The 27899-nt window shown below is 38.6% G+C and overlaps 1 protein-coding gene across 5 annotated transcripts in view; it reads right to left on the bottom strand.

Annotated features, from left to right (window-relative positions):
• Nucleotides 1-6908: 6908 nt before the first annotated feature.
• The window catches only part of SOCS5 (suppressor of cytokine signaling 5), a 56207-nt gene continuing 35216 nt past the window's right edge, over nucleotides 6909-27899 (bottom strand). For all 5 annotated transcript variants that reach the window (XM_040623510.1, XM_040623509.1, XM_008699831.2 and 2 more), the window contains exon 2: nucleotides 6909-12188. In XM_040623510.1, coding sequence (XP_040479444.1) covers nucleotides 10566-12176 — 1611 coding nt within the window. In that variant the 5' untranslated portion in view covers nucleotides 12177-12188 and the 3' untranslated portion in view covers nucleotides 6909-10565. The remainder of the gene's footprint in view (nucleotides 12189-27899) is intronic.

The following is a 27899-nucleotide window of genomic DNA, read 5'->3' on the forward strand; positions in this document are numbered from 1 at the left end:
AAACATGAACTAAATTTATAATAACTATACTTCTATTAAACCCAAGGATAAATTCTTTTCCTTTATGGGAGACTGGAACATCTTATGAGCATCGAAATAAAATCTGAATAGAATTATGGTTGGCTTTATTCTATTGGCTTCCCAGTAATTTTCCATGCAAGAAGTTTTATAGATTTTCTTCTCCATGAAGATTTAGAGATCATGTTTCAACATTTGACTATGTCCTTCAATAAAACCCCACATTAAACCAACAGCATATAGGAGAACTACTGGCTGAATTTACACTTTAGCCAAGCCTTCAGCAGGAAAAAGGCAGACCAATTTTGCTAAGGCGCTCTAGATTTCAGTTCTGTATTTCTACTAATGGAATAACAATGATGGATGTAAGGATAAAGAAAACAATCACATTTATTGAGCACTTACTACATACCAGGCACTATGCTGTGCACCTCTCAGGGACCGTTCAACATGGTATTTGCCCAGGACAATAAGGTAGGTGGAGAAGGCAGATGAAGAAGCCACGCTGGAGAGGTCAAGACGCTTACCTGTGTAGTAGTCCATAGCTGAGCGGAGGCGCACTCCCAGTGATCCGACAACAGCTACGGAGCTATGAAATAAATGTGAATTCTTGAGAAGAAAAACACTATCTAAAGGACTTCTTTCGAGAAGGCCACAGTGTTTTGTTCATGACAAGCAGCAGCCAAGGCCAAGAGAAACTGGCTTGGCCGAGATGACGCGAGTGGCGGCTCCTGGACCTGAACTCCCGTCTTTCCAATCCCACCAACGCCAGCTCCCTACAATCTCATCAAATCTCATGCAATGTTGCAAGGGCATTGTTTCCCTTCTTCTTCAATTTGAGAGAGAGCGAGAGAAAGAGAAAGAGAGAGTGCGCACAAGCAGGGAGGGGGGAGGGGCAGAGGGAGCAGGCTCCCCACTGAGCCGGGAGCCCAATGTGGGACTGGATCCCAGGACCCTGGGATCATGACCTGAGCTGAAGGCAGACGCTTAACCGACGGAGCCACCCAGGTGTCCCTACCTTTTTCTTTTTTAAATGACTTTCAGCACCACGTAACCAGGGTCTGTATTCTCACCAGAGTTACCTCCGATTCCACAATTGCTGCCTTCGTGTTTCCATCTGTCCTGGGTCTTATTCATGGCTTTCCCCATTCACCACAGCAAGGCCATCAGGTTACTTATTTTCTTGTCTCTTTTTTACAGCTGCCTGGATGGACAGCTTTGTGCTCAAACCACAAGAGAACAGTCTCTGCATTTCTTCCATTCAAACATGAACTTCTGAGTCCCCTTGAATCTCTTCACTCAGTTCATAAGGACTGAAGGACTAGTGATCCTGCATCAGTCCATTAGAGGTTTGGTTCAGTGAACTGGGACTATAACCACAATCCACTTGAAAACATCACACTATACTTGGAATGTTTCTCCATTTCCAAAGCAGCATTCTTTTGTGGCTTTACTGAAGTTCTAAATAGCTTTAAGGTGTTAGTATAAAAACACTTTTTTTTGGTACTTACTTTATGTATACACCTTCTTTGTATTACTATACACTAGAAGCTACCCCCAAAACGGGAAAAAACAAACAAACCATGCATGCTTAAAAAAATCTCAACATGCAGGAGGAAGATGATTTGAACACTAAGTATGAAAACAAGGTTAGGGAATCGAATGAAGGGGGGGAAGTAGAGATGCGTCTATTTGGTTTTATTACTCACAGGGTCCTATATTCTGAATATTCAGGCAGAAAACACAATCTACATTTTTTTGTATCTATACTATTTGTATTCTGCTCGGAAACAACTTTTTATAGTTTCAGATTTGGTGTATTTCCAATTTTCTCCTTTTAATGAAAGATCTTACTCCACCTTCCTTTAAATATCTAGTCGTACTTTTAGCATTACTACAGTGCTGGACTTCATCTTAAAGGCAAGCTTTTCAAGAGGAACCGTTTTAGGGGAGCCTGTTTTTGCTACACAGCTATGGCATACTTAAAGACGATCCAAATGCACTGGAAAAGATATCCAACCTACTACAAGGAAAGTATTTTGATTTAAACACACACACACACAGTTTTAGTTACATATGAGAGAAGTAGATGATAAATGAAGAGTCATTAGTATAATGTTAACGGATGATGTGAAAGCTCAGTTATCCGACTCCTAGTAACGCTTTGCCTCTTCTGAAAAAGGCAGAACAAATGCTGGCAAGAAGGCATCCATGGTCCAAATGGGTGAAGAGATTCTAGAAAAAACGCAGCTGCTATAAATATGTTCAAATAGCCTGGCCTAGGTTAATTTTCTTTCCCAGAGAACTAAGAGTCTCCAAATACGGTCTCTGAAGGCTGAGTCATCACAGGTGTAGAGGAAAACGGAAGGCGCACAGGTGGTCCCACAAACTGCAGACCAACGCATGTGACATAATCCTGGGCAACATTCGGGGATGGATTATTAAACGTAGGGCCCGTGAGAATTTAGAAAGGAAAGGGGTAATCTCCAGGAACCTGCATGGGCTCACCAAGAACAATTCATGTCAGATCACCCTGACCTTCTCTCATATTACAAAATAATAGACTGTGTAAACAGGTAGAGCAATCTAGATTTTAGAAGGACATGCAATAAGGTTTTCATGATATTTCTGTCAGTAAAGTGGAGAAATACAAGTGCACTGTTAATTCATTCACTCACTTAAATATTAAGTATCTACTCTGTGTTAAGCACTCTGCTAGGCACTGAGGATAAAAGAGCAAACAAAATAGACATGGTCTCTGTGTTCAGAGTTTCTCAAGAGGGAGAGTCAGAACCCAAAACCTCAAAATCTATGCAAGTTCTTGTAATAAAGACTACGAAGGAAACAAAAGCAGGGCAGAGCTAGAGAAGAGTATGAGGGCAATCTCCTTTAAATGGCATCATCAGGTCCCTCTGAGGAGGTGACATTAAGCTATCTTGCTACGTGGAAGAACGGGGAGATGAGAATTTCAGGAGGGAGCAACCTGCGCGAAGGCCCGAGGAGGAGTGTTTGAGCCATTGAAAGGCCAGTGTGCCAGGAGAGCAGTGAGCAAGTGGCAAAGTAGCGCTAGAAAAAGGTGGAGAAACAGGCACGGCACTCCCCAGATGATGAACTGGAGAATAGGAATAAGGAGATTCTAGCGGCCTGTTCTTTCAACACCTTTACAATGGTTTAAAATCTATTTTTATCAGGTGGAAATCTGTCCTCTTGAGATGTCAATAAAAAATGAGTGTTTGAAGAAACATCAATTTGGCTGACCAAATTAGCATCCAAAAAGTATAGCAGCTAAGGGCTTAGGCTCTGGCCTCAGACCTGTGTTTAAATACAGCTCTGACATTCACTCTGTGACCCCGGACAAGTTACTTAACCCCTCTAGGTCAGGTATCAAAGACACGTAGAGCATTAGACACAGGCAGCTCGGGTCAATCTTACGTACTACAGAATAATCCATCTGCTGCACCAAGTTATAAATGGTTTGCCGGGTCCCGAAGCTATTCTGGCAGCTTTCCCTCTAGTATTAGGTACATCACCCAGCCTTTGACATAAGTGTTCATGGGTCAAACGTGGACCCTTACATTTGTTTTGTTCATGTCACCAATAAACTATACTGCCTCTCAGACTATCTGGCTGTTGGAAGGATAAGAAATTTAGCATAGCCAAATTTTAGAAATTAATTCTGGCCTTCTAATCTTATTATCATCATCATTCAGTTAGAAATTGCTGTGAGTTACGACAATGTTTTAAAGACAGGATTTGCAAATTTATATCATCCACAATGTTGGAACTACTATACCAAGATATTTCTCTATTCCTGTAATGAAGGTAAAATTCAATACTGTCTCAACTGTACCGAAGGGCACCTACAAAATATTTATAGAATTAGATGACGAAGTTTTCAGTAATTATTACAGTTCAATTTTAAAAGTATCTTAAGGGGTTTAAGAGAGGCCCTATAAATTTCAAATAATTCATCCTAAAAATAGGAGCAACAAAAGGTAGGATTAAGTGCCTAATTGTATGTATTTTAAAACAGATGAGAAAAGATTAAACCATTTAGTGTAATGATAAATTTACTTGAGGTTAAAAAATACTCTAAAATCTTGGTTTTCCAGTTAAAAAGGGATGCTGAGTAAACACCCAGAGAAAGAAATGTCTGGTGGTAATATACATTTCTAAATGAAATCTTGACTACTAAATAAACATCCAATGCAGCTTTCACTACTAAAATTCATGACGAAAACCTACATCGGTCACAGTAGCATGTGGGGGGTTAGATTCACTAGCTCCCTCTTTAATCTTACCTAGCTATCCTTTCAGCGTTTTTGTCAGATACGAAAAAATTTTTAAATATTCCTTTAGATTTTACTTAATTTTCCCATTTTCTCTGTGAAAGTGCATCTAGGAGTGATGACGTTTTCCTTATTTGATCAAATATTTATTCATTTTTTTGCATTAAAAATGTGCCTTTCAAAAATACACTCTCCATATTTTGCTTTATTTAAAAACAGGATGCAGATTATATTAAATGGGAGATACTAGCTTAGCTTATGATTCTCTTGAATTTGGAGAAACTATGACAAATTTAACTCAAAATCTCCTAGGCAAGCAAATTGCTTGCCTTTCTTTACCCCAAACTGTGCTATTCTTTTTTCCTCTTGCAACTGCTTTCAGATGTACTCCTCAGTTTAATTCCAGTGCTAGCAATCTGATCGAGGCGAATTTCACAGGGCTTCCTGCCTCCAATCTCTCCCGGTTATAATGCATTTTACAGCTGCTGGCATAATTTCTAATACTACCTTGCTTAAGAACCTAAGTTCAGACTCTTCAGTCTGGCACATTCAAATGCCAGATTCCTCTACCTCAATCCTGCCCCTCATCGGTTTCTAGTGACCACTACACTTCCACACCTGTCTTCTCCACCACCCTCTGCTAAGTCCAATTATTAGACATTCTTGTGATCAAACAGACCTGACACCAAATCACCCTGCCTCCACTTGGGTCATTTCTCTGTTTTTCCTTATCAAGCATGGAAGCTGGTTTTGTCTACTTTTTGCTTGGTCTATTTCCAATATATTCTCATCATTACACATTTCTGTATTTGTCTGTGTCCCCCCTAGTTTACAAGATCCATGAGGCAAGGGATCGCCTACTGAAATTTTATTTCAAGAAACCATCAGTGATTGGACCTTTGCACTGTCAGTTACTCTAACCACTGACCGATCTGCCTCAAGAGTTGAACGCACGTAAGCAGCCTAGGTCCCTGCTGAATCAGCTAAGGAGTAGAATCGGGAGCACCTCTGTATAGCCCCTCAAAGTAATCTGAGGCCTACAACTCTCTTCCTTTTTCTTCATGTTATCATCTATCTTTATATCTTATAAACTTTCAAACCTTTGGCTGTAAAAACTCATGAAAAAACAGTGGAAAGGAACATAATAGATGTTAATGGCAGTTACCTCTTGGAAGATCACAAAAATGCAAGTTAGGAACAGCAGGGTTGGGGATGGGAAATGATAGAGAAAATGGGCTCTTTCTTACATTGTTTTGGCACGGATTCTTTATAATCTTCAGTACTTCCTAAATATTCCATCACGAACTTGCATTTCTCATATAAAAAGCTACACTAAGAAAGATACACAAGCTACTTTGACATGAGAAGCATGACAATCAAATTTGGCATGGATAAAATTTTAAAACTGAGGGCAAGGTTTATGATTTCAGTATTTAAAAACTTTCTGAAAGGCAAAATCCTCTACCTCTACCAAATCCTTTAGACTGTCAAAAATAACCTAATGATACAGAATCTTGAATTGACAAACTAAGATAAATGTTGCCATAATTCTCTCCCCAAAGAAATACTTAAACCCATGCAAAATTCCTAGCTGTTGCCATCCTGTCCTCTGGTTTGAAATACTATCCATATAGTGACTCCCCTTTCCCCCCTAATTCTACATTCATATATCCAACTGCCTGCTCAATGTCTCTGTTGGAGTAATTAACGGGAATCTCAAAACTCAACATATCCAAGGCAGAATTCAATTTACACCCTCCAATTTGCTCCTCCACTGGTTTTCTTAAATCTCAATGGCTTCACCACCTTTGCTCAAAATCAGAGTCATTGTTTCTTTCTTTCTTCCCATCTAATCCATCACCAAATTGTCAGTGTCACCACCAAAACAGGTATCCTGAATCTGACTTCTCCCTACAACTACCGCCCCAGTCCAGGCTCTCACCATCTCTCACCTAGATGACTGCAATAGTCTCCCTTCTTTTATCCCACTATAGCCTGTTCTCCATCTACAAGGCTGCTTAAAATCCTCCAATGGTTTCCCATCACATTCAGAATAAAATCTAAACTCCTTCCTAGGGGCTCACAGCCCTTGCCACTCTACCTTACCACCTGCCGTTCCCCACCACTCACGGGACTCCAGTCTTACAGCATTCTCTCTCGTCATATAAGCTCATTCCTGCTTTGAGACTTTTCGTTTTCTTTTTCCTTTCATCCAAATGGTCTTTTCTTTGATCTTGGTGATTTTCTTCTCATCATTCAAGGTCATTATTCCCCAATGACCCTATAACTTTGTCTTGTACCCCAATGTATAACCATCACCTAAAATGGTGACCGGCACGTGGATCTTCAATAAATATTTGTGAATGAGTGGTTGAAAAGAATCTAAATAGTCAGTCAAGCTTCCTGGGCATGAAAACAGTTGTTCCGAATGATCCATACTTTTTGCAATGGCAACTCCTCCACTCCACCCTCCTCAAAAACCCCCCAACAACCAAGTACCTCCTACAAAAACTCCAACCCCAAATCTTCTTAGAACATACCACATTTTTAAAGTCTACGTTCTGTATCAGCTGTTGCAAAAATATGAAACAAAGCCTGAGCCTCATAGATATGTAGTGTTTATGTATATACACACCAAGCAGTACTGTCCCCTTTGGAGACTTTTCACCTTGAAGTCAACCCTTTGTGTGCGTGTGCTGGGCTACAGAGTAAGTGCAGGAACTGGTGTGAGTTTCCCTGGGTTCACACTCCCAGAGACGGCTCTGCCATCTCTCCTATGAGAGTGCTGACTCACTCATAGCTTCTGTGCCTCTACCAAAAAGCAGCTTTATAGCTTTCTTTGCTACAAAAATAAAGGATTAGCCTACTAAGACCAATCTCAATAAAACTGACCAAACTAGTGTCTAGTGCCAGGTAGCAAAAGAAACTTGAGATAAAAATGAATAGCAACCAGATCAAAACATAAAAAAAAAAAAATCAAAACGTCAAGCTCATAAACTCTGAATTTTGTCAAAGTGAAGCACGGGATTCAAGTTTCAATTTTTACGGCTCAAGCCATTATAAATCTTATCTAAACCTTACAATGGACCATAAGAACAGAGAGCAGTTTGTGGAGTATGATTATTTGGGCTCAATTTTTGTCAAAGAAATAGACATTTAACAATGACTCTTAATAACTATTTAAACCAAGCTGTTTCTTCCTCAAAAATTTTTTACTGTTTAGCCAGAAAATACCAATGCATGCTTTCCTGTTACAAGGTGACTATATTACAAATGAGACTATATCAGCGAAACTAAACTTTAGGTGTGGATAATCAAACTTGAATGGTACTAGTATATATATATACATGTATATATATACATATATACATGTATATATATAAAAGGCCTCTTAAATGATTTTAAATCAGATGGCAATATTGTTTAAAGTAATAGTAACATGATAAATGTATATACATGTATATATACGTGTGTGCACGTGTATACAGATATACACAAAGAGAGAGGAAGAATGAATGAATGATGAATGAATGAATGCAAGAAAGAATGAGAATGGATAGGAATCAGACCAACCTTTCCTTGGGTTAATTACTTTACTATGAAGATGTGTAGAAACTTCTAAAGAATTTCCTGGTTTGTATTAAAATGCACTTCAAAAAGACCATGAAAACAAATATTTAGTTGACAGGCTACAATGGGATTCAGAAAAAGACACAGTGAATATAGACTAAGGTGCAATTTCATGCTGGTGATTTTTCCTTTTTAAAATGTAAGCCACTAATCTTTTAAGAAAAAAATTTTGAACCAAAGGTTGCATATTAATATTACACACAAACTGAAACATGTGACTTTTAGCACAGTGTATACATGCTTACATAAAACTCAAATATTTACACATTTAAAACAATTTCCATTTAACATATGAAAGTTCTGAAATACATAAAAGCATTAATATTTTCTATAAAACTACAATTAGAACATCAACTTGCTACAAGCATATAAAACATCAAGTGCTTTCTTGGAGTTTCAAGTTTCCTCTTTAAAACAAGATCTTGCTTGCATATATAATCTTTCTCCAATAATCATTAAGGACTTTTTTTCCCCAAGAGATTATTTTCCAGATACATTATAAGCTCAAGAAAACGGACCCAACAATTACGCAATATAATTATGTCATAACAACTTAATTGCACATAATGCTTTAAAGTAGGTTTGGATGACGTTCTCGAACACTTTGGTATATGTTCTTCAGGGACTTCTATTAGAAATAACAGGAATTTTAAGTCCCTTCAATCCCCATTTTGCTTTAAAAATGGACAAGTCTTTGGTTGAAGTTCTACATTTTGGGCATTCATGATTAATAAAAATGGTCCCCAAACCAATAAATGGCGCTGATGTATTATCAGTTCACAAGACTTCATTTAACTTGTTTCTGATGAAGTGGAAGGCTAAAGATATTCATTTATTATAACACATCATTGATAGTTTCAATCTTCCATTTACAAGCAGAGAAATCAATAGGTTAGTCAATATTTCTCTGTTCGTTCTGTGTTATAATCTCAACTGTACAGTAATTTGCAGTAACTAGAGATACTGTTCCACAGTATACGTGATTACGATTGGAAAGATTAGTAGCATTAAATTTAGAGTTAGCTTACTGAGAATAAGTCAATATTAGACTGTACAGTAATTCTGCATTAACTATAGTAAGGTTGTCAGGTAATGCTTAAAAACCCCATACCATTCCATTTATAAGAGAAATTGTTGCAAATGTATAAAACAGCAGATATACAAGGAGAACACCAAACATACTTTATTAGCACAAAAAAGCAGCCATAACAAGGCACAGCAAGCAGAAACGTACATTAGCAGTCAAAGGGTTAGTGTTGCATACAAATATAGCTTTTCTTTTTTTGTAGCCTTGGCAAAAGCCATCAGGATGTAAAAGAACTTTCTGTAGCAGCAGGTAAGGAAACCAAGGAGCACTCACCAGTGGTACAGAGCACATTAACAAAAAGACACAAGAATGGATTTGACTAGTGCAAAATGTCTAGGACGGAACTGTAAATTCAGTTCAATACTAAGAAGCAAACACTAGGACTTGGTATTACTTCCAAAATAGCTCACTCAAGTAGTATTGCATACTATACTAAGTGACAAAAAGGTGCTAAGTAAAGTTATTTACAGATACAACGGTTGTACAGTACCTTTTAAATCTGCAATTAGGGTTTCAGATTTTCCATTAGAAATTAACTGCACTGAAATTCTATAAACTGTACTTAAGCAATTCAGCTATGAGCGTTTACAACGAAGAGCTAAATACTGCCATTCAAATTGTTCACTGCAGTTTAACAACAATCTCAACATCAGCAACCACTGCTGCTATCATCAGACTTGTTTGGGCATCTTCTAGTCTCACTTTCTTCTTGGTTCACAAACAGATCACGGGCACAGGAAAAGATCCAACGTTAACTAATCGACGAGTAGACTGCACGTACTAACTTAAAAAATCACACACAGACTACATTGCAGCTCTTCCCAATGTGTTTTAAGTTAAAGCACTCATTCAAAAAAATTAATACCTAAGGCCTTGAAATAAAATTCTACTACCAACTTTATAAGCCTGAACTTTTAAGAGCAACTATTTAGAAAACCTGGTTGGCTTAACAGTACCTTTTGCAGAAGAGACAGGAGACTGACTATAAACTATATCAACACTTAAGTGAACTGCACTCTGCCCTTGTGGCCAGAAAATTGCATTTTTCTTTTTTCTCCAAGGAAGGCAGTCTTTATTTTTTGGACTTCCAAAGCTTGATTTATAGTAACTACAAACATCGCTACTTTTGGAAGGTTATAGAAAAATTCTTAGAAAAAATAACAATTTCAAACATTAGTCACACTGTTGAAATACTCATCCAATATTAATAATTTGTTCTTCAGTAAGAAATAGAATTCTTCATAGCAAATGCCCCAGAGTTGTTTCACTCAATTACAACAGTCATTAAAAACCAACCGTTCACTCAATCGACAAAATGCTTTTGCAGCCTTACTGACCACCTGTAGCTCTGTCCTCTGTTGTCTCAATAGGCACCACGTTTATCTGAGTAAGTAACAGCAGATCGCATCTGACAGATACTAACACTAAGCCTACATACTGCACTGAAATAAACCGAACACTGATACGTGTGCTTGCTATAGGTGTACTGTCTGATGCACATAAAAGCAGATCTAGTTAATGCCCGCTGGGGGCAGGAGAGTTTACTTTGCCTTGACTGGTTCTCGTTCTAACCAGCGAACTCTAACTTTTTGTTTATAGTGATACTCTTTCAAAAAATCCTGCAACATTGACGGTAAAGGGAGCCCATCGATTCCATCATATGTAGTGCATCTACAGATCACTGCACGGCAGATATACTGCAGGCTAAAAGGGAAAGTCCTGTTTAGTGATATAGTAAGCAATGGTTCAAAAAACATGCAAGAACTGGGATCTTTATAATGTTCCAGAAGTCCCGTGACAGTGGAGGAGTGAAATACACATGGGTCGTGGGCGTCAAAACTAAAGTTGTGATTCCACTGCTCAATTCGGGCATGCAGGGATCTGTTGTAGCGACGGAAGCTCACAGAGAAGAGGTAGTCCTCTTGCGCAGAGTCCCTGAGCAAGAATGTGCCTTCAGGTTTCCCTTCAAGGAGGGCTTCTGCTTCGTAACGGTCCATTACTCCCCAGTAACAGGGATTCCCTGTGATCTGAAGCAAGTCGGGCACGAGGCAGTGTATGTAATCAATCTGCGTATGGACTTTCCAAGCTCCCTGTCTGCTAACGTGGGCATGGCTGTCTCCAGATGCCTGACGCTGCTTCTGCCTACGTGACTGCAGACACAGGGTGGTAGTGTCCTCTTCGGAGTCACAATTAGCTTGCGGAATTGCAGTATTGTCCCCACTTACTTCAGTCATTCCAGGAGCTAACTTTGGTCCCAGTTTATATAACGGATTAACCTGTGCGGTGGCTTCAAATGTATGTATTTGTGCATTGGGAGGAGGGTCAACCCCCTCTTCAATACTGAGCCGCCTTCTCTCTCGAAGCCTATCTTCTTCATCTTCTGTAGAAACCAAGGATGGATCAAACGTATCAAAAAATGTCGAGTGTGGGCTCACAGGGGCTGTATGCTGTTTAATCAAATGCCATTTTTGGGCTAAATCTGAGCCAGCAGGGAAAGGGCATTTCTCAAGCATTAATTCAGAAAGGTGTATTTTCCTTTTATTAGAAAAGAGGGGTTTTGACTGCTTGCTGTAAGTTCTCATGGGAAAGCACAAGCCCACAGTGTCCTGCAGCCTCTGTCTGAGAGAGCGGCTCCCCACAGTTCTGCTGGACACACTGTCCATATCGTGCGCGGAGCTAACGCCATACCGCCTCTCTCTCCTTTGAGGTCCGCTCCGCGTTCTACCAAACTTCTTATCAGTATCCAGTGAACTCTGTGTCTTTGTAGAACAGGAATGTTTTTTCTTCCCACCCCACGGAGCATGCCGAGAGTAGGAATCTCTTCTTGCAAGTCTCGCTCCTGGGGTGACACACGAATCGTGATCCTTTTCAATGCTTATTTCAACAATCTGAGGAATTTCAGTGGCACAGTTTTGGTTTCTCCTTGAAGAATTCTTGGAAGGGCTTAATCCCAGTTGTAAGGCAACGTTTTCTCTTAAGGGACTGCTTTGTTGCTGAGGAGCTGAGTCTCCTATACTGATGTTTCTCTCTTTCACAGACAAACATCTGTTGGAGTTCATGTCCACATTGTCACTACGGCTCCCTCCCTCGTGACCGAAGAGATTCTGACACCTGTATTTGAAGTTATTCCACATCTTCCCCACTTTATCCATTGATTATAAGATCTAAAGACAAAATAGGAAGAGGAGAAACTGAAGTTAAGGTGGTGTGTGCAAAACGAAACGGGCAGTACCCCCCACCCGCCCCACTGGAAATTAGGGTGATGCTGATCAGGAACCCACCCCCCACTGCCCTGCTGAAGCCAGGAGGCAGACACTCCTGGTAGCTGCTGGTAGTCCTAAGGTCACCGGCCCTCTGGCCTCTCAGCACTCGGGGCACCATTAGTCAGGTCAGTCCTCACTCCCCATTTCCTTTCAGATGGAATACTCAGATCTCATGGGAAAGGAAACAAACCCTCTCAATTAAACTCTGGGTTCTTTTTCCCACGCATCAACCTAATTTCATGACACTGATTTCTGTCTCCTTAGGCACCACCTCAAGTATTACCAAGGGAAAATATGTTCTGTATTGCTGAAACATATCTGTATTCAACTGCTCCAAAGTTGAAATCAGGACATTTGTTTAACACATTAAAATTTAGTTCAAAAATCTTTAAGTAGTGATCTTTCCAATTTCATTTACCAACTGTGATATTCCACTCATCCGGCAATCTAAAGCTTACAGATCAATCACTTGTGAAAATTCAGTATCTTCCCTCCCTACTCTGTAATATATCGAATTTTTTCTGTGATTTTAAAGAAGCAGTTTGAGTAGAAAGGCAAATTAGGAGAAAAGAAAGAAAATATTTAGATTTAAATTTAAATGGAAAGGTGTCTTTCAGCTTCCCAATTCTTCACCCTGGAAGAGCCTGGAAATAATAGAGTAACAGAAGAAGCTATGATACTGAAGTAATTAACAAAATAAAAACGAAAAATAAGCAATTTGGCATCTTTATTTTTGCTCCTTAAAAAAAAAATTCGAAAGCGGATTATTGCACTTTGCAAATAAATTATTTTATGACTCTAACACAGACCTCATTCAATAACCTAAAAGTCAACATTAGAAGAAATGGAAAAATGTAAACTTAAAATTCAGCTGGTTTTTTGTCACAACAGGACAGCAGAAACTTTTTAAAAAAGGTCTTTCTATTTTGCCATTTAATGAGTATGGCACTTTTTCCCCGGAATTTTTTGTTCATGTTTATTATTTGATCAAGTACTACTTCTCAGAGTTTAGAGTCAGTAATGGAAAACTGAGTCTTTTATCTTACAGCGATGAGAAGCATTAGAGGTGATCTTCCCATCACTGTGACTAATGCTCTTTGTGATAAATACTTGGATTTTCAAGACACCGACTAGGGTTAAGACAACAATAAAAAATAAACCTTATGTATCTTTGTTTTAGTTTCTTACGGAAAGGGCTCTTGGACTAATGATAATGCCAACATATTATGTCTATGAAATCATAAAATGATTATCTTTACCTAACTCATACATGTGTACAGACCCACCTTGGAGATACATTATAGGTTCGGTTCCAAACTGTGCAATAAGGTGAGTATTGAAATAAAGCAAGTCAAATGACTTTTCTGGCTTCCCAGTGCACAGAATAGTTCTGTTTACACCACACAGTAGTCTATTAAGTGTGCAACAGCAGAAGGTCTAAAAAACACAACGCACATACCTTATTAAAAAATGCTTTATTGCTAAAAAATGCTAACCAGTTTTCAGTAAGTTATAATCACCGATCACCATAACAAATATAATAATGAAAAAGCTTGAAATATTATAAGAATTACAAAAATAGGGCACAGCGACATGAAGTGGGCAAACGCTGTTGGAAAGACAGCACCGACAGACATGCTTGACGAAGGGCTGCCTCAGACTTCCAAACGAAAATACGCTGTATCTGTGAGGCGCGATAAAGGGAAGTGCAGTAAAACGAAGCATGGCTGTCGTCTCCAAGTACAAGGCTTGTAACAACAGTAGCACTGCCTGCCACTCCTCTCCATCTTTGATTCTACTCCCAGGGAATCAAGGAAAATAAGTCCAGTATCCCAGCAATTCCCAGTCTCCTGTCATGTGACTTGTTTTTATTTTGTGAGAAGTTGTAGCTGCTTCTCTTTATCCTTAGCCTGGGCCTTTTTTACATTCATGTGTCCTTTCCATGTCCTTCCAACTGCCCCCATCCCTCCCTCCTGAGAGTCCTTTTGTTAGACAGTAGACCTCTCAGATTCATCCTCTGATTGTATAGATTTTCTTTTCAATATTGCATTTCTTTTCCTTTTCTACTGTCTGGAAGATTTCTTGGTATCACTTCGCAACACTTCAACTGCAGTTAGAGTGTTTCCTATCACAGCTGTAATTCCTAACACTGTTTTCTTATTCTTTGAATGTTCTTTTTAATAACATCCTATTCTGGTTTCTTGGATGAATATCACATTTCTCAGAGGATACAAATTTTTCACGTTTTCTTTTTTTTTTTAATTTTAAATATTTTTTATGTTTCTTCCTTTTTTTCTCCTTAAATCTTTAGTAGGTCTCTTGTTTTTTTATTTTAAAGGCTTTCCACAAGGGTCTGATGAGCCCCAGCTGTCCATCACAGCTGATGTGGCCACTACCATGCTGATCAGAAGCTCTGTGTGCATGGTGGTGCAGGCGGTTGGTAAGGTACTTGTCAACTGGCTGGCTTTCCCACAAGGTGATGAGAGGCAGTGAGGTGCTTTTTTATTAGGAAATCCATGAAAGTCAGGATCTGTAAGTCTTGACTCCTCGGTGTTTTTTTTTTTTTTTTAATTTTATTTATTTATTCATGAGAGACAGAGAGAGAGAGGCAGAGGCAAAGGGAGAAGCAGGCTCCCCACTGTGCAGGGAGAACCCTGGGATCATGACTTGAGCCCAAGGCAGACTCTTAACTGACTGAGCCACCCAGGTGCCCCTCTCCTGGCTGTTTATCCCAGAGAGAAATATTCCCATTTCCATGACTGCCATGTTCTGAGAACAGGGCAAGGGGAATGGCAGGGTTTTAAACACAACATTTCAGACTTTTGCTTAGTTTCTACTTTTCAAAAGGTGTCCTTATTTTCAAAAGATACCCCACTTCAAGCTCTGATTGACCCTCTTAGATAAATTTCTCCAAGCTCTAACCTCTAGTTGTTTTTTTTTTTTAAGATTTTATTTATTTGACAGAGAGACAGCCAGCGAGAGAGGGAACACAAGCAGGGGGAGTGGGAGAGGAAGCAGCAGGCTCCCAGCAGAGGAGCCCGATGTGGGACTCGATCCCGGAACGCCGGGATCACGCCCTGAGCCGAAGGCAGATGCTTAACGACTGCGCTACCCAGGCGCCCCAAACCTCTAGTTAGTTTTATCCAAGGTCAAAGAGCAACAGTCTCCTGAGCAATACAGACTTTCAACCATTCCAGTGTTTACCTTTATACTTCACCCTTACCTTCTGAACTGGCTCCTCTAATTTCGAGCCAGCAGTATAAACTGCTTTGCTTCTTCTTAACATCCACATTCGCAGGCATTTATATCATCTTCTCCATTCTGTTCATTTCTAGCTACTTGCTTCTACCAAAAACTAGTTAACCAATCAGGCTTACTTCTTGTGGACTTTTCTTGTGGGTTTATGCCTCATACTTTTTTTATTCCTTTTAGTGGGGTTCCAGGAATGAGTACAGTTAAAATGCCAATGTTCAATCTGACATATTTAACTGGAAAGTCCCCTTTTCACTGTTAAAGAGAGCGAATGGTATACCATACAGAGAACCCCCTGCCCAGATGAGTGATTCTTTCCAAATGGAGAAATAGCAATTCCCCACCCCCCACCCCGGGGTGAGAGATCCACACAATAAACACTGGCTACATAATATAATCACCTGGAAAGCTTTTGAAACTACATGATACACAGGCCCCCTCCCAAGAGATTATCATTTCATTGGTCTGGAGATGGGCCTCGACACTGCTGGGTTTTTTAAATAAGCTCTCTGGGTGATTCTACAGTAGAGAAGGAAAACCACTGACCAAGGGTACTCCAGCCATGAGCTCCAATGGTAGCTCTGAAAGAGATAAGTAAAAAGGACACTGCTCTGGGGCGGCTGGCAGGATGTGAGTAGTTCTAAATAAACTACCTACCAAATCTCAACACTATTTCTCTTGGCTTTATTTATGCCACGTACACAGAGGCCTGTGGAGTCTTAGGAAACTGTCTACAGCAGTGCCTCTTCAACCATCCAGAATGAAGAGAGGCAGGTTGTTCAATTTTGCAGATTGATTCTTTTGTAAGACAAGAACAAATTATTAGGAAAAATGAAATGTAAAAAAAGACATATGAAATACAAGTGCCAATTTTCTTATTAGATTGAATAGACATAAAAGAGCTACCAAATAGCTATAAATATTTTAAATGCTTACTTTTAATTCCTATACTTCATTTGTCAGAGACTGGTAACAAACTGTACAAGTTCATGCCCCTTATTCTGAGTAGCTCCCATCTGGAGCATTCTGTCCAATACATGTGGTCATTGAGCCCCTGAAATATGGCTTGTGCCACATACTGAAATGACTAAGAGTTTGCATATAATTGGCTAAATATATTATTAAAATTAATTTCATCTGCTTTTTACTTTTTAAATGTGGCTACTGAAAGATTAAAAATTACATGTATGGTTCAAATTGTATTTCTACTGGACAGTACTGATGTAGAGCAGGGGTCAGCAAACCACAGCCCAAGTGGACAAATCTGTCTTATGGCCTGTTTCTGTATGGGCCCTAGCTAAGAATGATTTTCACATTTTTAAAGGGATAAAAAAACAAAACCAAGCAACTCACAAAGAACATTCGACAGAGACCATGTGTAGTCTGCAAAGCCTAAAATATTTTCTATCTGGTCTCTTCACAGAAAGTTTGCTGACCCTGGTCTAGGGTACATAAGATTACAAACAATACCACTGTAGATACCAGAAGAGCAACATTCAAGAAGTCCCAAAGTCTCTCTTCATGTTTATAAGATAAATTCTACAGCGATCTACAGATATTTCTTTGACAAGCAAATTATACCTGAAAGATGACTGCCCATTTTAGAGAGCAACCCAAATTAAACCACTTATCTTCCTTATACAGTTCTGTAGAAGTTGTATAAACAAGTGGGACCTGCAGAAAACACGTGTACGTGCCAGGTTACAGAAGGCAGTTTCTAACTCTGAACCTGTGGACCAGTTTCACAGAGCATGAAATTTTGTGTATTCTCCAGTCCTCATCTGGCAACTGTTGCCAGACTGCATCATGACAAAATATTCTAATTTTAAAGAAAGACTATTAGGCTTCCATATCCCTTGGGGATAGAAAGTGGACTTTTCTTGACATGGGGAATGCTGTGTGGGTGGCTGTAATACCGCAAAGAAGAAAACACTGATAGTGATTCATAAAAGAGTCCATGTGAGAAGAATCAGGAAGGCACTTCGACTATCTTAATATTTACAGTGTCAGTTTTGAGGTTCTTTGGTTTGGTTTGTTATTAAATTTTTGGAAATGTATTTAGCTGAAACCTTTTGAGACCTAACTTACAAGTCTATTACTTTAGGATTTTATATGAAGTCACGCAGGGCAAAAAAAGTGCTAAATTTCAAATGTACTGATTCTAGAATATGAGAGCATCATCCATTACAAGCTTTCACATTTCTACACCTGCAGAGCTATCCTTAAAACTATCCAAAGCAAATTTCTAAAAAGTCATTCCTTCCTCCAAAGACTATCATAATTTAAAATTGGTTTTATAACTGTTGTAAGTTGAAGAGTTTTTGTTGAAAAATGATACCTAACAGGATAAGCTATAAATCAAAATTATGGAAAATCAGAGGTCAAATTCCATTACTACAAAAATTTACATATGTAAAAAAATACGGACTATAGGCAATGGCCCTCTTCATGCCAAGTAGTATCTGTTACAAAATTTCCACAAAACAAAATAATTGAAATGGTTCCTGGGGTTCATTTCAATGGGACTTAATCCATACTTTATTAGAAATAAATTAAATTCAACAAGTTTTAAGACTATATGGCCTGCCACAGTGGTGAAAAGGAGTATAACCCAACCCACACCCCTCCTCTCCCGCCGAGTCCATCTAGACTACTTAGTCATGGTAATACCTGCCCAGTGAAAAGTCTTTCAGTCACAGAGACACATGCACTGATTAAAGTATTTCTGTGCCAACTTCAGGTATGACAGGCAGTTTAGGAGATACAAGTTTTGATTGATATTTTGGTGGCACTTTCAATAATTTTTCGAAAGAGATAATACAATGTTTAATATTAAGAGTGAACCAGAAATCCAGGCATGCATGGCTGTCATAGCTATAGTCCCTTAAAGAATCTGAGAATCATGTGGGCTTTTTAAAATGTTAATTAAATCAATTAATTAACTTGGGGTGGGGGGGGAGGGAGACAGAAGGGAGGGGAGGGGCAGAGGGACAGAGAGAATCTCAAGAAGGCTCCACATGTAGCTCAGAGCCCGACACGGAGCTTGATCTCACAACCCTGAGAACATGACCTGAGCTGAAATCAAGAGTTGAACACTTAATTGACTGAGCCACCCAGGTGCCCCCAAAATGTTATTTTTTAACTGTACTTATACACTCTATTGTGACATGGTCTATATTATCTAACTGGATGCCTATTTACCCTTTATACTGCTATTTAATATTATGTTCAACTGTATAAAATCACTGTCTTGTGGGTAATAAATGGTCATATAATCCAACCTCATCTGGTTTATATTTTTACAACACACATAACATATTAATACAGTAGACCATGTACATGTGAACTCAAAAAATGTGAGGCCCTATGATCTACTAAACCCAGACATTCCTGTTCCCACGGTTGAGTTATACTTCTACTGAGTTAGTTATGTTAGCTGCCAAAACAGTTCATGTTATTTATATTATCATAATTATGTGATTTGTTAATCAACCTAATGAAACGTGGAGGAGTATGAAGACTGAGTTGAATGACTCTGAAACAGCATACGTTAATAAAAACTAAAGTAAAATATGAGAAAAAAAAGGGGAGATACCATTGTTGAATTAGGTATAAGCAAGAAAATAGTAAAAAAAAAAAAATTAGAATATTGCAAGGAATAGTACAAGGAATTCTAAAGTCAGAATGCATCATAAGAGTCTGAATTTTTGTTCTACTGAAAGAACCCAAAATGGAAATCTTAGATGATATATTGTGGGTATGGTTTCTACAAGGAAAGCAATATGGAACTGCAACTAGTGAACCTACTCTTAAAGAAAAGATCTTGCCTTCTTCATAAAAAAATCTGACAAACGAACAAGCAGTCTTTTTCTTGAAATTAGCGTAAAATATTTAAGGTTTATATCCCTTTTTATGTCTTCTTGCTTTACTAGACTTTGCAGACTACTGGTCTTGACTGAATCAGATAAGAGGTCTTCTTCATTAACCATTTAATTAAAATTTATAGTAGTGCCAGCAGGGTGTAGTACAAAGTCCTAAAAGTACGGAGATATGACCTAGTTTAAGGGATGGTGAGCAAAGACGACCTCTCTCTGAGGAGGTGATATTTCAGAATTCTGTCCTGAAGGATGAATTAGGACTGTGTTCTACAGGCAGAGGAAACAGCATTTGCAAACGTCCCAAAGCAGGAGTGCGCATGGCCTGAATAATGGCTAAATGCGCAGAGACTAGCAAGTGAATGGAACAGTGCATAGGGGAGGCTAAAGAGGTAAGCTTTGGAATCCATGATCAGAGAACAGGACAGAATGTTAACGCTGCACTGAGGACTATTGCAGCATATATGTAAGAGCTCAACTGGATAGTGAAAGTAAAGATGGATATGGAATGTTAAGAAGTCAAATCAACAGGATTAATGATTGACTGGAAATGGGGAATGAAGAAGAGACAGGTGTCAAAAAAAAAAAAAAAAAACCAAAAAACCCTCCCAAGTGTCTGGCTTGGGGAAATGCTATTTCAGAAACAGGAAACACAACAGACAGAGCAGTCTGCAAAGTGAGGGACTGGAGAGAGTAATTATTTCAGCTTAGGAAACGCTGCAGTTGAGACTATCATTGAGATATCTAAGTGAAGCCTCATTGGTCCATCAGTGTAGATTCATATAATGGATTACTATATAGTAGATATGATCAACTACAGCTGTTTGCATCTATATGTGAATCTCAAAAACTAAATGCTTAGAGAAAGAAACGATACAGACGATACCTACATTATGAATCAATTTACCTTTAAAAATAAGGATTTTATTTATTTTCGAGAAAGAGAGCACGAGCAGGGGGAGAGGCAGAGGAGGAGAGAGAGAGAGAGAGAAGCAGACCCCCTCACTGAGCAGGAAGCCCCATGCGGGGCTCGATTCCATGACCCTGAGATCATGACCTGAATGGAGTCAGATGCTTAACTGACTGAGCCACCCAGGCACCCCTGAATCAATTTACCTTTTAATCAGGCAAACCCCTGTATTTAGGCATACATGGATATATAATTAAAATCTGGGTGTTATATGCAAATAATGAAGCATGGAACACTGTATCAAAAACTAATGAAGTACTGCATGGTAACCAAGATAACATAATTTAAAAAAAGACAAAAAAATGTAAAAACCAAGGAAATGGCTTCCTATTGAGGGGAAGGATACAGAATTAGGAAGAGGCACTCGGGAAGCTTCTAAAACACTGAGGGGGTAGTGCACCTGGCTGCCTCAGTAGGTAGAGTATGCAACTCTTGATCTCAGGGTCGTGAGTTCAAAATCCTGTGTTGGGCATGGAGCCTACTTAAAAAAAAAATAAAAGAATAAATAAAAATAAAAAAATAAAACACTAGTAATTTTCTATTTCTAGCCTGGGTGATGGGTACGTGGCTTTACTTATTAACTGTTCTTTAGACTACACTTCCATTTTATTCATTCTTTCCTGTGCATGATACATTGCATAATAAGAAAAATCTAAATTATGCTGGCCACATTTTGACCACAATGGGAATTAATAACCAAAAGTAAACAAAACAACCACTAGGAAAATATAAAGCTTGTAACTCTTAAGTAAAAGAGGGATCCAAAATTAAAAAGTATAGGCCATTTAGAAAACAGCACATTCATATATTGGGGATTTTTTTCTGCATGTCAATTTGGTGATATTTATCAAAATGCTCTTAATTTGGCAATTACATATTCTAGACTAGATGGCTACCCCAAAGCAGGCAAAGTTAAAACAACAACAATAACAACAACACGAAAACCCAACAACAGAACAAAATTTTAAACAGATTTCTCCAATGTAGTACAGGGGTCAGCAATCTTTTTCGGAGAAGGGACATATAACAAGTTAAGTGTTTTAGGCTTTCCAGGCCATTTGTTCTCTATGGCAACTACTGAACTCTGCCATTATGGCCTGAACACACAGCCACAGAAAATAAGTACACGAGTAAGTATGACTACTTGTCAATAAAACTTTATTTGTGGTTAGTGAAATTCAAATTTCATGCAATTTTCACTTGTTACAAAATTTCTTTCTTCTGATTTTTTTTTCAATCATTTAAAAATGTAAAATTCATCCTTACCTCATGTGCTGTACAAAAACAAGTGGCAAGCCAGATCTGGCCCCTAGGTCATTGTTTGCCAACTTCTGATACAATACATTGTAACACTTTTGATATTATATTTACTAAAACTAATAGTCATTCATTCTATGGAACAATTTAGGGAAACAACAATCTAAGAAGATCATCTTAAGTATGTAATGATAAAGGTATATGGATGGTTCCTAGAGAATAACAGTGAAAAAAGTACAAACTATTTCTTGTAAAAATGAAACACATACATACAGAAGAATTAAAACACTACATAAACTACTGAAAAAAGTCTAACCTCACCTGAAGTTCCACCCCCCAGAGATAACCACTGTTACCTCTGTTAGTATGTGTTCTCTCTCTCTTGTTTTTTTAAGATTTTATTTATCTGAGAGACAGAGCAAGAGCGCACGAACAGTGGGGAAGGGCAGAGGGAGAGGGAGAATCAGACTCCCCACTGAGTAAGAGTCCGATGTGGGACTTGATCCCAGGGCCCTGGGATCATGACCTGAGCCAAATGCAGAAGACACTTAACGGACTGAGCCACCCAGGTGCCCTAGTATGTGTTTTCTTTTATGCAAGAAGCTGTACATAAGATTATTTTACAATTAAAAAAATCTTCTCCGTGTTTGTGGCTATATCTCTTCTCATTTCTTCAAAAATGTATTTTTTTTAAATTAGCTATGTCAGAGATAGGATCAGACAAGTAAAAGAGAAAAATGTCTGGCAGCTACGTTTTTTAAACTGACAAATCCAAGAGTCTTTGAAGTAAGCAATAAAACAAACATTAAAAAAACACCCATACACACCAAAACCAACAACAGGCAAACATCTGGAAAGCTGAAAATAATAATAATGATGATGACACTGACGGCTGAGGATATGATTTCCATTATTGAATGCTAACCACGTGCTGGGCACTGATACAAAAATTTTACTTCTCCCGACAACCCCGTGAGTAAATATGCTCTCAATTTTATAGATGTAGAAATTAATACAACTGACAGATTAGTAATATCCTGGAGGTGGAGTTCCTTCCATTATTATCAGACTGTTCAGGTTTTCTCTCTCTTGTGGAATACAGCTTACAACTGTGTACTAATAGCTTTAAGTCCAAGAAGTGTCATTACAAAGCTCTTTTAAAACCTCAAGGAATACATCATTTCTATATTTTTATAACTATTATAGAGCAAGAAAAGGATGGAACTGATACTAAAAGTTGACAAAGCTAGCACATACATACTCAAAAGAAAATTACTAGCTGCTCCATTTCAGTTGTAATGAGTGAAACAATACTCTGACCAAAAGAATGTACAGTAAAAGCCATATTCACCTGCTTGCTGTGAAATGTTCTGCTGTCTATCCTATGCCTATCTACTATGAGAGTCCTAACCCTTTGTGTAGGCTTGTATGCTACTCCGAAATGTTCTGACATTATTAAAACTAATGGATCTAGGTAAATAAGTTCTAGTTCTTAATGAGAATATTAGTAAAGGTCAGTTAATGTGTTTGGGGGCACCTGGGTGGCTTAGTCGGTGAAGCATCTGCCTTCAGCTTTGGTCATGATCCCAGGGGCTCTGGGATTGAGTCCCACGTGGGGCTCCCTGCTCAGCAGGGAGCCTGCTCCTTCCTCTCCCTCTGCCCCTCCCCCCACCTCGGGTTCTCTCTATCTCAAATAAATGGATAAACAAAATCTTAAAAAAAAAAAAAAGAATGTGTTTGAAACCACATGTCTAATTTCAAGGGATGAAGCTTAAGAAGTTCTTATACTTTTTCCTGCATATTAAGAGAAATACAATAGTTCATTTAAAAAAAGAAAAAGGGGACATCAAATTAAGAACCCAGTCACAGCGTTAGACTGCATCAATACCTTCCCCCAAAAGATAATTTAAGGGCTATTTCTACTAACAAGAAACTAGTAAATAAAATTTGCATCTCTGTTTCTCAAATTTTACTCACACAATTCTAACTTCCAGGGTAGGAGGGCGCTCCAGGCTGTCAAAATCGATTCTTAAACCAAACCACTTGCAGAGACACTGCCTGCCTTTTGCTTCCACTGGCAAGGGCACAGGCATGAGATAGTCTAAGGGGGAATGGGGGAGGACAGGAGGTTCCTTTCCACCTTTACCACTTCACAACGCTGTGAACTTGGACGTATTCATATTTGGATGAATTTCTGAACCAAATTTCCCTCTTGGTAAGACGAGGATAACAACACCCACCTCTTGGGTTGGGCATGAGGATTCGAAACTGCATCTATTAAAGCCTTTGGCATAGGACACACTCAAAAGACAGGAGGCTTCAAAAATGTTACCAGTAGTATCTAGCAAAAGCTTTAGCTGTTCTTTCTTTTAAAAAATAATTATCCCATTCAGTTCTGGGTCATGACAAAATGTCAGTATCTTCTGATGTGTAATATCTGTCAGAATGCAAATTCTATTAACCATTTAAACTTCTGTATGATTTCCTCGGAAACACTACAGGGATTTCAATGTTCCGTAGCAGCTGAAGCTGAAGTTCATCTACAGCCTCAACGAAGCATAGTTAATCTGTATAGTGCTGGGCAAGGCCCAGGAACACAGGCCTCATTCTTTTTTTTTTTTGCTCCAAAATTCCTTTTTAGTCTACAAAGAATGCCACAATTTAAATTTTACCATATAGATACTGTACACTAGAGAAGCATAAAATCCTAATAAGTTATACTTTATTTTCTATGGAGAAAGTATCTTATGTAATAAACTAACAAATATACCATTCACTGAAACGTTTCATATCTGGCTAGCATTATTGGCAGACTGTGGTGGAACACAAGGAACATATGCTTTAGCTTCAGAGAGCCTGAAAATCAAATTCAAGCACTCTGCTAGCTGTGTGAAATCTAAGTCTCAGCATTTCCAGCTAAAAATAGGAACAATTACCTTCTCTTACAAGGGTTTCTAAGAGGATAACATGATATAAGGTAAGTACAGCCGAGTATATCATAGGGGCTCAAAAATGGTAGCTTCTGTTTTACAACTAATCCAAGGCAGGAGAAGGTACATGTTGGTGATAGTAGCAAAAAGCAAAGCTGTTTTTTATGTCTAGGGAGAGATGATTGGTGAGTTAGTCTTGCCTTTATCTCTCTCCTTTCAAGGCAAACCGGGCACCTTCCCTAAGCACTATAACCGTGTGTGATTAGCTCTACAGAAGGGCATCAACGCCGCTGCTCCGCAACGCCCTTAACGTCAAAAGGTAGCTACAGACAAAAACCGACAAAGCAAAACAACTCTCAGCTGAGGAACTGAGTGGAGCAAGAGACTACACCAGCTAGCCCTAACCCTGAAAAGTATCTCTGATCTGCGGAAGTGCTTAACAATGAGCTCAGTGTGATCCCGCTAATAATTTACAAAGAATATTAGTTACTAATGGTAAGTGAGCAATTGTAATCTGGGCCACTTCCTTCTCTAGGAGGGGCAACCGTTTTTACAAACCCTGCAGTTTAGTCTCATCAGAAATTAAAAGACTCTAAGGACTAAAATATGATTTTTTGGAAAACACACTTTACTTTTATCCTTTCATTTTTTTTTAATCTAAAACCACTCAGAATACATTTATCCTCCTTGTATAAACTTAAAGGGCACTATTCTCTTCTATGCCAAATTTTAGGCCTGTAGAAAACGAAGGGTCTTCAAATAATTTGAGAGCTCGTAATGAATCCAAGAAAGAAAGAGAGAAAACAAACATAATGAGGATAGCCTCAGTGTTTTTGATCTAGATTCTCTACCAGCTTAAAAAAAAAAAAAAGAAAATTTAAACATTTTGAAATTAGTCTATTTTTTAGAAAGGTATTTGGGAGGGGTCTTGGGATAAGTAAAGGCAAATGAGGATACCTTTTAATCATGTAAGAAAACTAACGTCAAAAGGAACATTTTGACCAAAATTATAGACTAGGAACTCCAAGTAATATACCCCAGTTTTGTGCTACGTTTTACCACGTGACATACAATTTTATCTTAAAAAATAGGACAATTAAAAAACCTTTAGCTCATTAACAGAATTGAAATAAAACCTCACCTATCAAGAGCTCAGAAATGAGTAAGCTGAAAAATGATAAAAAAAAATACTCATTTTAACATTTACTGATACCACATGTGGAAGACATCATAATAAAGTTCAAGTTCTCAGATAAGAATACTTAAAGCCCTTGCTCTACCCATATTTACTCTAAGCCAACCCACAGTTTAAACAAACAATATAGTCTCTGGACACCAAATGCACGGCAGCATAGAAACTGCAAGTTAGAAATGGGGCTGGGGTTCGAGAGAAGAGAGGTCCTGTGTGCCTGCATACTGACCAGACCAAGAGAAGACCAAAACCCTGAGAAAGCACAATACTCTAGGGTCACAAACTACAGGGATATATATTGTAAGACACAAAAAAGGGAAAAAATAGAGATATAAAATAAAGATTTAAAAGATATGAACAACTTTAAGCCAATAAATTAAAAAACTTAAAAGAAATGGCTAGATTTTTTGAAAAATATAAATTTCCTAAACTGACTCAAAGAGAAATTAAAAAATTAATAGCCCATAACTCTTAAAAACTTGGAATCTGTAATTAAAAATCTTTGCACAGGAAAGCACCAACCCAGGCAAGGATTCCAGGCAGAAGTCAGCCTGTCTAGCAACTGTGATTTCTAATCACTGGTGGCCAGAGCGAGAGCTCAGGGTCAAAGGAGAAGCAACGGCCAGCATAATAAAGCAAGAAGAAGAAATAAATGCATACTAATTGGAAAGGAAGAAGTAAAACTGTCCATTCTCAAAGGACCATGATTGCCCATATAGAAAACACTAAGGAATCTTAAAAGAGGAAGGAAGGAAGGAAGGAAGGAAGGAAGGAAGGAAGGAAGGAAGGAAAAATGGAACACCCTAGAACTAACACACGTTCTCAGCAGGGTCACAGGACACAAGATCAATACACAAATCAAATCACAGATCTATATACTAACCACAAACACTGGAAACTGAAATTAAATGTCTTGCGACAAAGAAAATGACCTTAAAGGTCAAGAAAACAGACTGATTGATATTTCTGTGAAATAATTCCTTTAGCCAAAGTTCTAACTTCTATATGCTTCAAAAGGATGAGATGAAAAATGGAAGGAGGAAATTATGCTGGACGTCCTGCCTGTGTATTTCCCCTAGGGAGCGGTGAACTAGAAGAATGAGGTCTACAGTCCAGCCCATAGCCGCACCAGGTCCATGCCTTCTATCTCCACTCCCCTCCCATGTTCAGGCTTCAGCATCATTTGCATGTCTGAGTTGTAACAGCTGCCGAGCATAGCCTACCTTCCTCCACTCACTGCCCTCTGGAACATCTTCCATAATATTGAACCCATGATTGCAAGCAGCTAAGAAAAAAGTCAAGGGACTCGATGCCTGGCTACTTCCTCCACGCTTTAAAAACTATGCACAAAAGGAGCAACAAAACAATGGTTCTCAGTATCATAACTTAGGAATATAACGGTAACTTACATACCTGAAATTATATCACTTGGAGAAAAAAGGTGACCAAATGGTTGCTTTTATGTGTATAAAGAATCTTTCTCTAAAAAAGGAGAATTCCTTAGAAACTCTTAGGGAAAAAAATTAATATTGCAAATAGTTAAAAATGTAAATAAACCACCAGAAGAGATTTGTGAGGAGTCTTTCATGGGCGATGTTAAGGAGGATAAGCAACCCTCTGTCTCTGGCCAGCCCAGGTAGTCTTTCCTCTACAAGCAATTGAACTAACCTCAAGGCGCTGTGATTTTTTTTTCTTTTTTTTAGTGTTAGAATGTAAAAAAAATAAGCATAGCATTCCACAAACAGAGTCACGTTATTTAAGACCTAGCAGTAGTACAGCAGTTACAGTTCTGACTCCTGGTCACACTACTGTCCAGTTAAAGTAGAACCCTAACATCCAACATACTGGGTTATCTAAATAGTCTCATACTCTACAGCTAAGTCGTGCTCCAGTCAGGTGCTGATTTAATACTCAGTTTAAATACGAGTCAGTGCCAGCTGCAAAAATACCTAATAAAAGGCATACTGTTCTGTCAATACAACACCCCCCTCCCCACACACAAGCCTGGTCTCCGCCTATAAAAACCTTCCTACACAGCTTAAGGAACGGTTACTTCCCACAAACATAGCTTAAAATGGGGGTTCTTTTTACAAATAGAGAAAAGTAAGCTTAAATAGTTTCAAAGATGAACTGAGC

Source organism: Ursus maritimus, unplaced genomic scaffold (genome assembly GCF_017311325.1).
Source record: "Ursus maritimus isolate PB19 unplaced genomic scaffold, ASM1731132v1 scaffold_6, whole genome shotgun sequence".
NCBI lineage: Eukaryota > Metazoa > Chordata > Mammalia > Carnivora > Ursidae > Ursus > Ursus maritimus.